The 12,963-nt window shown below is 37.3% G+C and overlaps 4 protein-coding genes and 1 non-coding gene across 5 annotated transcripts; 3 read left to right on the top strand and 2 right to left on the bottom strand.

Annotated features, from left to right (window-relative positions):
* The first annotated feature begins 2,697 nt into the window (after positions 1–2,697).
* Positions 2,698–4,588, top strand: LOC111809093 (xyloglucan galactosyltransferase XLT2). Its single transcript, XM_023695442.2, has one exon. The coding sequence runs from the start codon at positions 2,826–2,828 to the stop codon at positions 4,308–4,310; it is 1,485 nt and encodes a 494-aa protein (XP_023551210.2). The 5' UTR covers positions 2,698–2,825; the 3' UTR covers positions 4,311–4,588.
* Positions 4,589–6,210: 1,622 nt separating this feature from the next.
* On the top strand, positions 6,211–6,285 carry TRNAT-CGU (transfer RNA threonine (anticodon CGU)). Its single transcript has one exon. It is a non-coding gene; the product is annotated as a tRNA-Thr (tRNA).
* Positions 6,286–6,959: 674 nt separating this feature from the next.
* LOC111809095 (large ribosomal subunit protein eL8z) lies at positions 6,960–7,778 on the bottom strand. Its single transcript, XM_023695444.2, has 3 exons — positions 7,631–7,778; positions 7,444–7,536; positions 6,960–7,346 (listed from the first exon to the last, which is right to left on the bottom strand). The coding sequence occupies exons 1-3, from the start codon at positions 7,676–7,678 to the stop codon at positions 7,215–7,217; spliced, it is 273 nt and encodes a 90-aa protein (XP_023551212.2). The 5' UTR covers positions 7,679–7,778; the 3' UTR covers positions 6,960–7,214.
* Positions 7,778–10,480, bottom strand: LOC147789614 (large ribosomal subunit protein eL8y-like). Its single transcript, XM_087116925.1, has 4 exons — positions 10,460–10,480; positions 8,836–8,880; positions 8,539–8,740; positions 7,778–8,016 (listed from the first exon to the last, which is right to left on the bottom strand). The coding sequence occupies exons 1-4, from the start codon at positions 10,478–10,480 to the stop codon at positions 7,778–7,780; spliced, it is 507 nt and encodes a 168-aa protein (XP_086973051.1).
* On the top strand, positions 10,450–12,760 carry LOC111809094 (large ribosomal subunit protein eL8y). The gene is made up of 7 exons (XM_023695443.2): positions 10,450–10,564; positions 10,728–10,772; positions 10,860–11,061; positions 11,776–11,945; positions 12,046–12,174; positions 12,262–12,354; positions 12,452–12,760. Exons 1-7 carry the CDS (start codon positions 10,562–10,564, stop codon positions 12,581–12,583), a joined length of 774 nt encoding a protein of 257 aa, XP_023551211.2. The 5' UTR covers positions 10,450–10,561; the 3' UTR covers positions 12,584–12,760.
* The last annotated feature ends 203 nt before the right edge of the window (positions 12,761–12,963 follow it).

Genomic DNA, 12,963 nt, shown 5'->3' with positions numbered 1-12,963 from the left:
TTGTAAAATATTATTCCTTAAAAATGTAGGCCATGCTATTATTATATCATAGTCTTCAATAGCTTATTTCTATAATAATAATAATAATAATAAATAAATAAATAATTTAGTAGAGTCACTGACGATGAGAAATATAATTTTTGTTCCAATCCCCGTTTTTGTCGAATGAAGACAAAACTCTCTCCATTCACGGTGTAAACAAGGATTTTCTGCCCTGTTCATGGTGAGTACTTACAGGGCCTCGATTATTTCTATGAGATCCCACATTGATTGGAGAGATGAACGAGTGACAGCGAAAACGCTAGGTCTCGAAGGGGGTGGATTGTGTGATATTACATCGGTTGAAGAGGGGAACGAAGCATTCTTTATAAGGATGTGGAAGTCTCTCTCTAACAGACGCGTTTTAAAAATCTTGAGAGAAAGCCCAAAAAAGACAATATATCTTCTTTGGGGTCAGGTCAGCGTTCTCGGTGGCACTCGTTCCCTTCTCCAATCGATGTGGGAGCCCCCAATCCACCACACCCCCCCCCCCCCTCCTCCCCCTCGTGGCCTAGCGTCCTTACTAGCACACTGCCTCATGTTCAGCCCCCCTTCGAAGCTCAGCTTCCTCGTTGGCACATCACTTAATGTCTGGCTCTGATATCATTAGTAACGGTCCAAGCCCACCGCTAGCATATATTGTCCTCTTTGAGCTTTCCCTTTCAAACTTCCTCGGAGGGCTTTTAAAACGCGTATGCTAGGGAAAGGTTTCCACACCCTTATAAAGAATGTTTCATTCCCTTCTCCAACCAATGTGGGATTTTGCAGATATGCTCGTGTTTGTATCTAATAGGTTCTTATACATTCAAAAATTTATTCTTTTTGTTTTATTCTATGGGCTTTTGTGGCATTTAAATAATTTTTCATAATCTAGGGACTTGTGGGCAATTTTAATGGAAATGTCCAATCAAATCCTAGGTTCAAATACTAAATTATTTTATTACAAGTAAATAATTATATTTAATAATTTAATAAATTAATTATAAGAATTTAATTTTGACTCACTTTTGTAGACTATCAAGCAACAATATTAATAAAATTAAAAAAAAATACATATATAAATCTTTTTAAATTAATAATATCAATAATTTCGTCCATAATTAAATAAAATTAAGACAATTAAACGTGATTAGTCTCCTAGAACACGACAAGAGTACTAAAGAAAAAGACATAAAACGAGTTTGGCAATTCCCATTACCCCTATATCCCAATCCTGACAGCTATCTCTCCGGACGCCACCTCACCCACTAAACTCCATTTAATACTCCACGTTACGTCCGTCCCACTTCGTGCGCCGCCCCCTTTAATATATTTTAATAATTTTTTCGGTTTTGCTGTCATCCACGTGGCAGTCTGACGTCATCCCATTCAACGGTTTTTTTTCTAGGTTTTTAACAGCTGTAACTTCCACCGTCAACTGTTTCCTTTTGTCTCCGATGCGTATTTATTGATATTATTATTTTCCTTTTTCGTAATTATTTATTTTTCCTAAAATTATTAATTTCTTTTTTTAACTTGCAAAAATATGGCATTTTTTTTAATTGAATTATACTGTCTAAATATTACTTGTTTTAATCCGTTTATGATCTTCAGTTAATATAACTGTAAACAATAACCTAATAAAAGGGTCGGTGTAATATCCCATATTAGTTGTGGTGGAGAACAAAACACTCGGTGTGGAAACTTTCCCCTACCAGACGCGTTTTAAAGCCTTAAAGGGAAGCCCGAAAAAGAAAGTCGAAAGAGGACAATATCTGCTACTGAAAATTTAAATTTGAAGTTTGTTGTAACGATCTGACCTCTAAAACGTAACTTAGTTGTTGTCACGTGCATGTCATGGATGTTTTCAAAGTCTAATCGAGTTGAAATAGCTAAAAGATGAAAGCTTTGATCGTGATTACCTCGTGGCCACTGTAGTAATTGCTGTCAGTCACCTATGATTTTTTGACCTCATCGTTGGGTCGAAAAATGCATACACATGCAAACATGATCATCGCTTTGATTTGATGTTTACTGTCATGGATACGAATCCCGTTATGTGTGATTGCTGAAGGAGATGAGTTGTACGGTGCCCGTAATGCGTTTTTTCCTCAAAACCTCCCGAATTTTCAATTAGTAGACCTAAAATCTTCTCTGGTCTCTCAATTCATCAAACCCGAAACCCAAAAAACTTAAATTGACATGAATAAATTATAAAATTCATTAGCTCAAATATTAAATAATAATTAAAATGATAGATTATTTTAAAGGGAATAATATATTGGTTAAAATATATTCCAATCTTAGCATTCTACTTCTACCAATGAACGTAAAGATGCCTTTTCTTGCACGCTACCAATAAACGTAAAGATACTTTTTACAGAATAAATAAATAAATAAATATGAAAATTGTGATAATTCCTTAATTAACTATTTTATAAATTCATAATTTTACCTTAAATTGTTGGATTTAAAAATAAAATCATTATTTATTTACTTTACCAATATTACCCTCACCGCTTGGGAAAATCAACGGCGGAATTTGTTTCTGACAGAAAGCAACCGGCACTTGTCGGTCGAAATTGATTCAATACGCTGTCGGTTGCTCCATCAGTCGGTAACCAAATTGGACACGTGTCTTTCTCCCTCCACATAAAATTTCCGCCCTTCATTTGCAACTCTTTTTTCTTCATACAGCTCAGCCTTCTTCTTTCTCACTCTAAAACCAATTCTCCCCTGGCGGTGACGGTCACAGTCGCCATTCTTCTCCGGACGTCGGAATTAAACCACTTATTCGTTTTATTCTGATGCTTCCTCTTTCCGGTAACTCCTCGCCGGCGGAGCACCACCCGAAGAAGTTCAAATCGTCGGAGTTGTTCGACAGGAAGAACGCGTTCAACTCGTTGTTACAGCAATTTCATCATCAACAATCTCGGCTATGGCTTCTCCTTGTAATCCTCTGTCTCCAGATCCTTCTTCTCTTCACCATTCGCTTCCTCCCTCTCCCTCTCCCACCGGTGCTTTCCTCTTCCTCCAACCGCCTCCACCGCTTCCCCTCCGTCGCCGTCGTCTCCTCCGCCGCTAATGATGCCGATGAATGTAAAAACGGCCGGATCTTCGTCTACGATCTGCCGTCGGCATTTAACAAGGATATTCTCGAAAACTGCGACAATCTGAATCCGTGGAGCTCGAGTTGCAGAGCGATGGCGAACGGCGGATTCGGACAGAGAGCCGATTCTCTCGCCGGAATCATTCCGGAGAATCTTCTTCCGTCGTGGTATTGGACGGACCAATTCGTGACGGAGATTATTTTCCATAACCGTATTATGAAGCATAAATGCCGTGTTTCAGAGCCGGAATTGGCTACGGCGTTCTACATACCGTTTTACGCTGGACTCGCAGTGGGGAAATTCCTCTGGACGAATTCAACCGTAGAGGATCGGGATCAGCACTGCCGTATGATTCTTAAATGGCTTTCAGATCAGGAGTATTACAAAAAATCCAACGGCTGGGATCATTTCATTACAATGGGACGAATCACATGGGATTTCCGCCGGAGCAAGGATAAGGATTGGGGATCGGAGTGTATTTATTTGCCCGGAATGAGGAACATAACTCGGCTTCTGATTGAGCGAAATCCGTGGGATTATTTTGACGTCGGTGTACCCTACCCCACAGGATTCCACCCCAGGGGCCAGGACGACGTGACGGCCTGGCAGGACTTCGTCCGCACGCGCCGTCGTACGCACCTCTTCTGCTTCGCCGGGGCGACTCGCGCCGCGTTTGGCAACGACTTCCGAGCGGTACTTCTCTACCAATGCCGCAACTCCACGGCGGAGAAATGCCGCGTTGTCGATTGCGCTGGTAGTCGCTGCACCAACGGCACATCGGCGATTCTGGAGACGTTTCTCTCTTCAGATTTTTGCCTACAGCCGAGAGGCGACAGCTTCACGCGGCGGTCGATCTTCGATTGCATGATTTCCGGAGCGATTCCAGTGTTCTTCTGGCGGCGTACGGCGTATTACCAGTACGAGTGGTTCTTACCTAGCGAACCGGGGAGTTACTCGGTTTTTATAGACCGGAACGCGGTGAAGAACGGGACGGTCTCCATTGAAGCGGTTCTGGAGAGGTTTAGCAGAGAGGAAGTGAGGGAGATGAGAGAGAGAGTGATCGAGTCAATTCCGAAGCTCGTTTACGGCACCGGCGGCGTCAGAGACGCGTTCGACGTCGCCGTCGATGGGGTTTTGAGGAGGTTTAAAGAGCAAAATGAGTGGGGGTACAAGTGGAAATAAGGAAAAGTAGAGGGGGGTAGAAATGCAAATAATGAAAGAGAAGGGGGAAAATGGAAAATTGTAATCGGTATATATTTGTGTATGTAGGGAGATTATACGATTCTTTTGGACCGAATAACAAATTTGGAGGGTAATTTTGATAAAGTTGGGGGATATAATTGCAAAAATGAGAAAAGTTGGAATTTTGGTGGGGTCCTTGGGGATAATGTTGTATTTTGGGGCAAAATTGGATTTTATTTAGAAAAATGAAAGGCATGGAATCAAAGCTTTTTGGTTTCTATTTCTCTAAAAGTAATAGAAAATTGTTTATTAAAAATTTTAGGGTTTGGATTATTTAGAATATTAATAACTTGGTGTACAAGTCTTGTAAGGACAGTTAAATTTGATGCAATAATTTTCTTTTTAATTTTTATTTTTATTTTGTTTCAATTTCCCGACCAAGAAAATACGAGACGAGAACAACACTCAATATAGTATATGGTATATGATACAATTGAACAATATGGTATGGTATGATAAATACTCGGGTTATTATCATATGGTATGATCAATACCTGGGTCAAATTGAACATTATCCTATGGTATCATCAATATCTGGGTCAAATGGAACATTATCATATGGTTTGATTATTATTATATGGTTTGGTCAATACCCGAGTTAAAAATTTTAGTGGGGTGCAATCAATTCACGATTAAAGAAGTGATGAACCCAATTGGAACGAAACTTATCAAAAAAAAAAAAAAAAATCCAAACTGCACGTGAAATTAGAGAGATTTAAATCACAGACTTCTTTGATTGAAGGAACATGTCTATCGCTTTTTTATCACGAATATAGTTAACATAGTTCGAATGTGAAATTGAAGAGATTCAAATATCTGACCTCTTAGCGTACATATCTACTCAAACGAACCCATTAAAGAAAAGAGAGGAAATAAAAGCAATGGGCATAATATTTATATAGGATTTGAGGAAAAATAAATGTGCTTCCATAATTAAATTTTGGAGGTACAAAAGTGAAAAGGGAAAATTATTGGTGGTCCTCATAATAATGTGTATAAAGATGGGAGCATGAGGTGGTAGGTATGGGCCTTGTAATGGGCCCAAAAGGATTATTATTTTATTTATTTATTTATTTATTTTTCATTTATGATGTCCTTATCTATCATTTTCATTCATTGGTTTTGTAAACACACTAGGATACCATATCGTTTCAAGTAGACGCGTTTTAGAGATTGACAGTGATACGTAACAGGCCAAAGCGGATAATATTTGCTAACAATGAACTTGAACTGTTACTAATGGTCCTAGAGCCAGACATCGGGCAGTGTGTTAGCGAGGACACTAGACCCCTAAATGAAGTAGATTGTGGAGGTAGATGGTGAGTTTATACAACCTTCGAGGTCCCACACCCTTATAAGGTTGTAAAAACCTCTTATAAGAGTGTAGAAAAATTCCTGAGAGGTCACCCGACATAAAATTGGTCGAAGTAAAACTTATTAACCATGAAATTCTTATAATTAAGCCACTAAAAAATGAAAGTTCGCCTTATTGGTATAAATAATGACTTTCAATTCCTTTAAATTTTTCTTAGTAATCATATCTTCGTAATCGCTCTCATTCGGATGTGATCCCGCTTTATTCATGTGTCCCTTTTTTACTCGGGTGTCATATTTAATATCTTTACTTTGAAGTTTTGAATGCTAATTAAATTGGGGAGTGGATTTTGACAAAAGGGCAAAATGGGCAGGGGAGGGGAAGATGAGAATATCTATTACAAACTTTTTAAAAATTGTGAGGTATTGTTGAAACAAAATTGGGTATTTTCTTATTATTTAGTCTAAAATTTAAGAAATTAATTTATTTTGAAAATTGTAATGACAAACTTAGGAGATGTAAATTGCTTCCATAGCATAGTGGTATTGCGTTCGCTTCGTAAGTGATGAAAGGTCGCGAGTTCGATCCTCGCTGGGAGCTAATTTTATTTTATTGATAACCACCTCTCAAAAGAAAGGAAATTTTTAACAAAATATTTATATATTTGAGGGGGAAGAGATATATTTAAATAATATTTTTATTTAGAAATTTGTGGCTCATTAATTTTGTCTCCTTAATTAGAAATTAAATGAAATTTGGCTCCTTAATTTTGTCGTTTTAAATGGTATGACACCTATTTTTTATTTAAATTATTGTTCTAATTTTAAAATTATTAAAATTAAAAAAAAAACTTATAAAAAACTTTTCAGTCTTTTAATTATGTTCGTTAAATAATTGACGAAAAAACCTGATAATCCTACAAAATACAAATATCATGAGTAAAATAGTTGAACACGAAAATTTGGGACCCAAATGCCACCAAATTCAATTGTGAAATCTCTCATCAGGGAACAAAGCATTCTTAGTAGATGCATTTTAAAACCGTGAGGTTGACAGTGATAAGTAATGAGCACAGAAAATATCTACTAGTGATGAACTCGAGCTATTATAAATGCTATCACTAGCAAGGACGCTAACCATAAAAGAGGATCGATTGTAAGATTTCACCACAAAACATTCTTCAATTTATAAAAAAGTCGAGAAAATATCAATAAAAGGTGTGCAATGTTGTATAATTCCATAATGTCGGTATCGAACGTTTAACTCAAGACATATACGAGAAAATCGGTGTCCGAATAGAATAATTCCATAATGTCAACTCGTAGAAGAACAGTTTAAAATTTCACAATCCAAAAAACTTAAAAGCTGAAAATAAAAACAAGCCTCGTGAAAAATCTGCTTTGTAATCAAAGAAAAATGGCTTAAGTTAGATCATTACCGACTCCCTCGGCCATACTTTGACATGCTCTGCTCTGCTAAAAGCTTCTTCTTTGTCCTTTGCTCGATCCTAGACTTGGGTCTGTGAATTCCTAAGACATCCTTTGAGCTGCTTCCTTGGCAAGGAGCCTCTCCTTTGCTTTGGTTTTGGCCTGTGACTTGGAACCCATGATTCCGCCACCCCACTTCTTCCTGTACTCGTCGTACTTGTCGTTGAAGTTTGCCTTAACGAACGAAACACAGCAGCACGCGTATTAAAAAAGTAAGCTCGACGCAGAGGTACACGACAAGAGTAATATCTATTTTAAATGTGCTAGTCACCTTAATAGCTTCTAGGATCCTGCTGAACTCCATCTTATCTTCGTTCTTAACTGTTGTCAAGCACAAAACTGATGCAGTCTTCTTATGGACAATCTATTGAAAAAGGAACAATTTTCAAACGACTGACCCCAGGATTCAGCGAATCGTAAAACGTTTTTCAGGAAAGGGTAAAAAGGAAAATTGTTACCGCTCCCAATCGTGCTTTTCCCTTCACAATGCAATATGGAATTTCCATCTTCCTGCACAAAGCTGGGAGCCATACAACCAACTCAATCGGATCCACATCATGTGCTATCACAACCAGCTGTGCCTTGTTCTGAAAATAAAGTACATTTTATATTGAAGAGATAACATTGCAGTTGGAAAGAGTGAAGATTTTCGCACGTATGAAATAAACGAACACCTGCTCGATGAGGTAGGTAACATGGTTGAGACCATATTTAACGACGATAGGCTTTTTTGCATCGTGGGATTTGCCTTCAGCCTCTTCCTGAGCTCTTTTCAAAAGACGCTCCCTTTTCTGTGCTTTATCCTCTGGCCTATACTTCAAAAGCATCTTGAACAAGTTTGTTGCTGCAAATGCATGGAAATGAATTCAAAACTAACACTCTAAACACTTAAAACAAATACCAAGAAACGTGAAACGTGAAAAACAAAGGACATGATACACATCAAATCGACAATACAGTCGTTTGAACGTCTAAATCACCCAAAATGTGAGAAGATCCAAGCACTATTTAAGAAACCCAACAAGAAAAAAGGTTTGGACAAGAATCTAGGTTCCAAGAAATTGAAGCTTATTATCAACAATCCCAAATAAACTGCATTTGTCAATCAAAGCATAGAATCTCGAGGTAGCCAAACCAAACGTTCTATCAATAAGGTATGGAACTACTTAATTCTTCTTTTACCGTAGCAGAACATTTCTACACTTCTCCTAAATTAAGTGCAATCATTCAACCCAACGCTCATATAACCTAACAAATTTCCTACTTCATAAAGGAAGAGAGTTCCAGGCTCAAAGAACACAATGCATAAACCGAAGGGGAACACAATCCGTAATTAACTAAGATCACAGCAATTCGATTATATTACCAAGATTCTTGTCAAGAGTCTTGGTGAATTGATTCAAAGCTGGTGGAACCTTGAGCCTCTGCTTGAGAATCCTCTTCTTCCTCTGAATTTGAACAGCTTTCGGCCATTTGACGAACCGTGTGAGATCCCTCTTCGGCGGCAATGCCCCACCGATTCCAAATTGCTTCGGACGCTTCTCAAATAGCGGGTTCACCACCTTCTCCTGCAAACAATCGGATTCTATGTTAAACCAAAGCAATGAAGAACTGAAACAACAAATTCGCATCAAGGGAAAGGAAAACAAACAATCGATTTTACCGGCTTCTTCTTCGCCAAAGCTTTTCCAACAGCCTTCTTCGGTGCCTTTCAAGAACACAAGAAGAACAAATCAACAAACATTGTTCGCGTTAAAATGCAAAGAAATTGCATGACTATGAGATTGACCCAAATCCAAAAGTAAAGAGATTACATATCCATAAAACGAAAAACGAAGAATCAAATGTACTGATCCATAGAGGAATCGAACGGGAAAGAAGGAGAGGGTACCATTTTTCGCGCGGCAATAGGGCGGGGTGAAGTAAGCTGCCGCTTCAGTATGATGCCTGCTAGGGTTTTATTAGGGTTGGCAATTACACACAGTGATGAACAAGAGCAACCTAGGTTTTTCTCTCTCTAATTTAATTTAATTTAATTTATGTAAACTTTAAATTTTAAATTTAGATTTTAATAAATTACAAATTTAGAGAAATTAATTTTTTTATGAATTTGTAATTTAATATTTATTATTTTAAATTTTCTCGGAGTATTTACATTTTTTTTTAAAATTAATGGTCGTCTCTTTAAAGTTTAGGAGATAAAAGTTATTCGTAAGCAAATGCACCCTTCGAAAGTCCTTGGTTCAAATGGTTTTCCGAGATTATTCTACTAGGAATACTGACACGTGGTAGTAGGTGGAGATGTTACGAGAGCATGCGTCAATTGCTTAAACGAGGGTATTCATTTGAAATGTCTTAATCACACGACTATAGTCCTCGTTTTGAAGGGCAAAGAACCCACAGTGGTGATTGATAGAGTCGAGCATACTCTTGGTCGGTCTTGTACTAAACTTTCAAGCCCACATGGGTTCGAGATATGAAAACCCCACATCTCTCCTTATCTCTTCTTCATTTGTGCCGAGGGTTTGACTAGCCTTCTCGAAAAAGTCAAAATTTTGAGTAAGATCTCGGGTATTCATGTTGCTCGTATTGCTCACGTTGTGACTCGCCTTTTTCTTCAGAGATGATAGTCCTCAGTTCCTTAGAGTAAAAACACAAAATTAAACAAGATTGTGCTGATGTTGAAGTATATGAAAAAGTATACAGTGAAGCATCAACTACAGTAATTTTATCGTTGTGTTTGCTACTTTCGTCGCTGCTGCTAGATGACCATTGAGCTTGCTTTTATTAGACTTGGGTTGGTACTGTTGGCGGGCCAAGCTGCATAGGGGATCACGAGACAACCCCGAAAGGGAAAATCCAAGGTGCTTTATTGCTTAGTCTTTGTTATATTTAAACTTTCTTCGTTTTCTTATATGCACATATTTATGCTATCAATATTAACAATGTCACTGTAGTTAGTGTGCATGACGGTGGTACCGAAATCACGTTCTCATAGGTATATAAACATATAATCTTGAATTTAATTTAATGTCTAACATTAATTTATTAAATTTATTTGAGATATATTAAATAAAAAAAAAATAAAAGTATATAAATTAAATTAATTTTATTATTAAAAAATTTAAAATAAATTTATAAATCAATTAAAAATAGTTTCATTTTTAAAGAATGGTCTAACTCGTTCTTAACCTATTAAATTTTTTAAAAATTCAAAATTAAAATGGTAACTTAAAATTAAATAAACAAATAAAAAATATTATGACATTTATAAAGAAAATACAAACCTGAGGCGTTCCACCATTCATACTGTGTTGAAGAGCCTCCTCCAAATAAAACCCTAAAGCGGCGGCCACTTCCTTTCACCTCGCTCTCCTGCCGCGGAAAAAATGGTACTCCCGTCTTCTCTCTTTCGTTCGATTCCTCTATGGATCAGTAGCTTAGATACTTCGTTTTTGAGTTTTATGGATTTGCGTCAATCTCATAGTGATGCAATTTCTTTGCATTTTAACGTGAACAATGTTTGTTGATATGTTCTTCTTGTGTTCTTGAAAGGCACCGAAGAAGGCTGTTGGAAAAGCTTTGGCGAAGAAGAAGCCGGTAAATCGATTGTTTGTTTTCCTTTCCCATGATGCGAATTTGTTGAATTCGTTGCTTTGGTTTAACACAGAATCCGATTGTTTGCAGGAGAAGGTGGTGAACCCGCTATTTGAGAAGCGTCCGAAGCAGTTTGGAATCGGTGGGGCATTGCCGCCGAAGAGGGATCTCACACGGTTCGTCAAATGGCCGAAAGCTGTTCAAATTCAGAGGAAGAAGAGGATTCTCAAGCAGAGGCTCAAGGTTCCACCAGCTTTGAATCAGTTCACCAAGACCCTTGACAAGAATCTTGGTAATAAAATCGAATATCTGTGATCGTCATTAAAATTCTCATCGAGATTCTTTTCATATGATTAGTCAAGAGATTTTTCATTAATCGTTAGGTTTTAGATGGTCATCATTGAATAGTTTAGTTAATATGTTTTTTCTTCTTTCAAGCTGGAACTCTCTCCGTTATAAAATTTATTAGGTTATAGGAGCGATACACTGTACGAATGCATCTAATTTAGGAGTGTTGTAAAAGGTTCTGCTACGGTTAAAGAAGAAATAAGTAGTTTATTACCTTATTGATTGACAGTTTGGTTTTGCTAACTTGTTCGTTGACAATTCAAGTATTTTGGGAATTGCTAGTAAACTTCAGCACCTTGGAACCTAGATTCTTGTCTGAGCCTTTTTTTTTCTTGTTGGGTTCCTTGTATTATGCTTAGACTTCTAACATTTTGTTATAAATGGTTCTCTTTAGATAACCTGTTTTATACTCTTGGTCGTGAATGAAATGTGCCTTTGTTTTTTTATGATAGTTCTACTTAGAAATTCCGTTTTGATCATTTGGGAAAACATATTAGTTTCTGGCCAGATTCCAACGAATTATTCTGGTCACGTTCTATGTGGTTTTGGTTCGATTTGACTTGTATCGTATCCTTTGTTTTTTACGTTTCTTATTTCTTGGTATTTGTTGTAGAGTGTTTAGAGTGTTAGTTTTAAATTCATTTTCATGCATATGCAGCAACAAACTTGTTCAAGATGTTGTTGAAGTATAGGCCAGAGGATAAAGCACAGAAAAAGGAGCGTCTTTTGAAAAGAGCTCAGGAAGAAGCTGAAGGCAAATCACACGATGCGAAAAAGCCTATCGTTGTTAAATATGGTCTCAACCATGTTACCTATCTCATTGAACAGGTAGTCTTTTATTCCATACAAGCAAAAATTCACACTTTTCATCTGCAATCAGATAAACCCTTTATAGTCGCCATCTAAAATGTACTTTCTTTCTTTTCAGAACAAGGCACAGCTGGTCGTGATTGCACACGATGTGGACCCAATTGAGTTGGTCGTTTGGCTCCCAGCTCTGTGCAGGAAGATGGAAATTCCATACTGCATCGTGAAGGGAAAAGCACGATTGGGAGCGGTAACTGTCTCTTTATTCAACACAACAATGTCTACTCCTTCGAATCCATGGATCAAACCTTTTGTAATTTTGGCTTTTTAATAACAGATTGTCCACCAAAAGACTGCATCAGTTTTGTGCTTGACAACCGTGAAGAACGAAGATAAGCTGGAGTTTAGCAGGATCCTCGAAGCTATTAAGGTGGTTTGGTTTACAATATATATACACAACATATAAAGCCCAGATGGCCTCTGGATTAGGCTCATTTTGACTTGTTTGTTGTTTTGTTATATGTTAGGCTAATTTCAATGATAAGTACGACGAGTACAGGAAGAAGTGGGGTGGTGGAATCATGGGTTCCAAATCCCAGGCTAAAACTAAGGCAAAGGAGAGGCTGCTGGCGAAGGAAGCTGCTCAGAGGATGTCTTAGGTATCAGAATTGTTCTTTTATGATAACTTGCAGAATTGTTGTCTGATTCTTTTTGGTTGTTTAGCTTACTTATATGCGTCTTTTAAGGCTGAGAACTTCTTGTTGTAGTGCTCTGTCCCTGTAACCCTCTTATTTATCTTAGATTAACTTTGAATGCCATCAGTTTGTCATTTCTAATACTCTCTGCCCATCCCATCCCATAAGAGACTAGAATGGTATTTCAGGCCTTTAGTTTGTAGGTCCTTATTGCATTTGAGATTTAAACAAGTATGATTTTTTTTAGAGAATATCAAATTATAAATGATTGGTGTTTTAGTATTTAAATTATATTGAACTATTATAATATTTGGACAATCTTTATATGGCTTGAAATGTAAATT

Source organism: Cucurbita pepo, chromosome 13 (assembly GCF_057944985.1).
Source record: "Cucurbita pepo subsp. pepo isolate OVF chromosome 13, ASM5794498v1, whole genome shotgun sequence".
NCBI classification, from domain to species: domain Eukaryota; kingdom Viridiplantae; phylum Streptophyta; class Magnoliopsida; order Cucurbitales; family Cucurbitaceae; genus Cucurbita; species Cucurbita pepo.
Note: the sequence above shows the minus strand (reverse complement) of the source record. Positions and strands in the feature narration are given on the sequence as shown.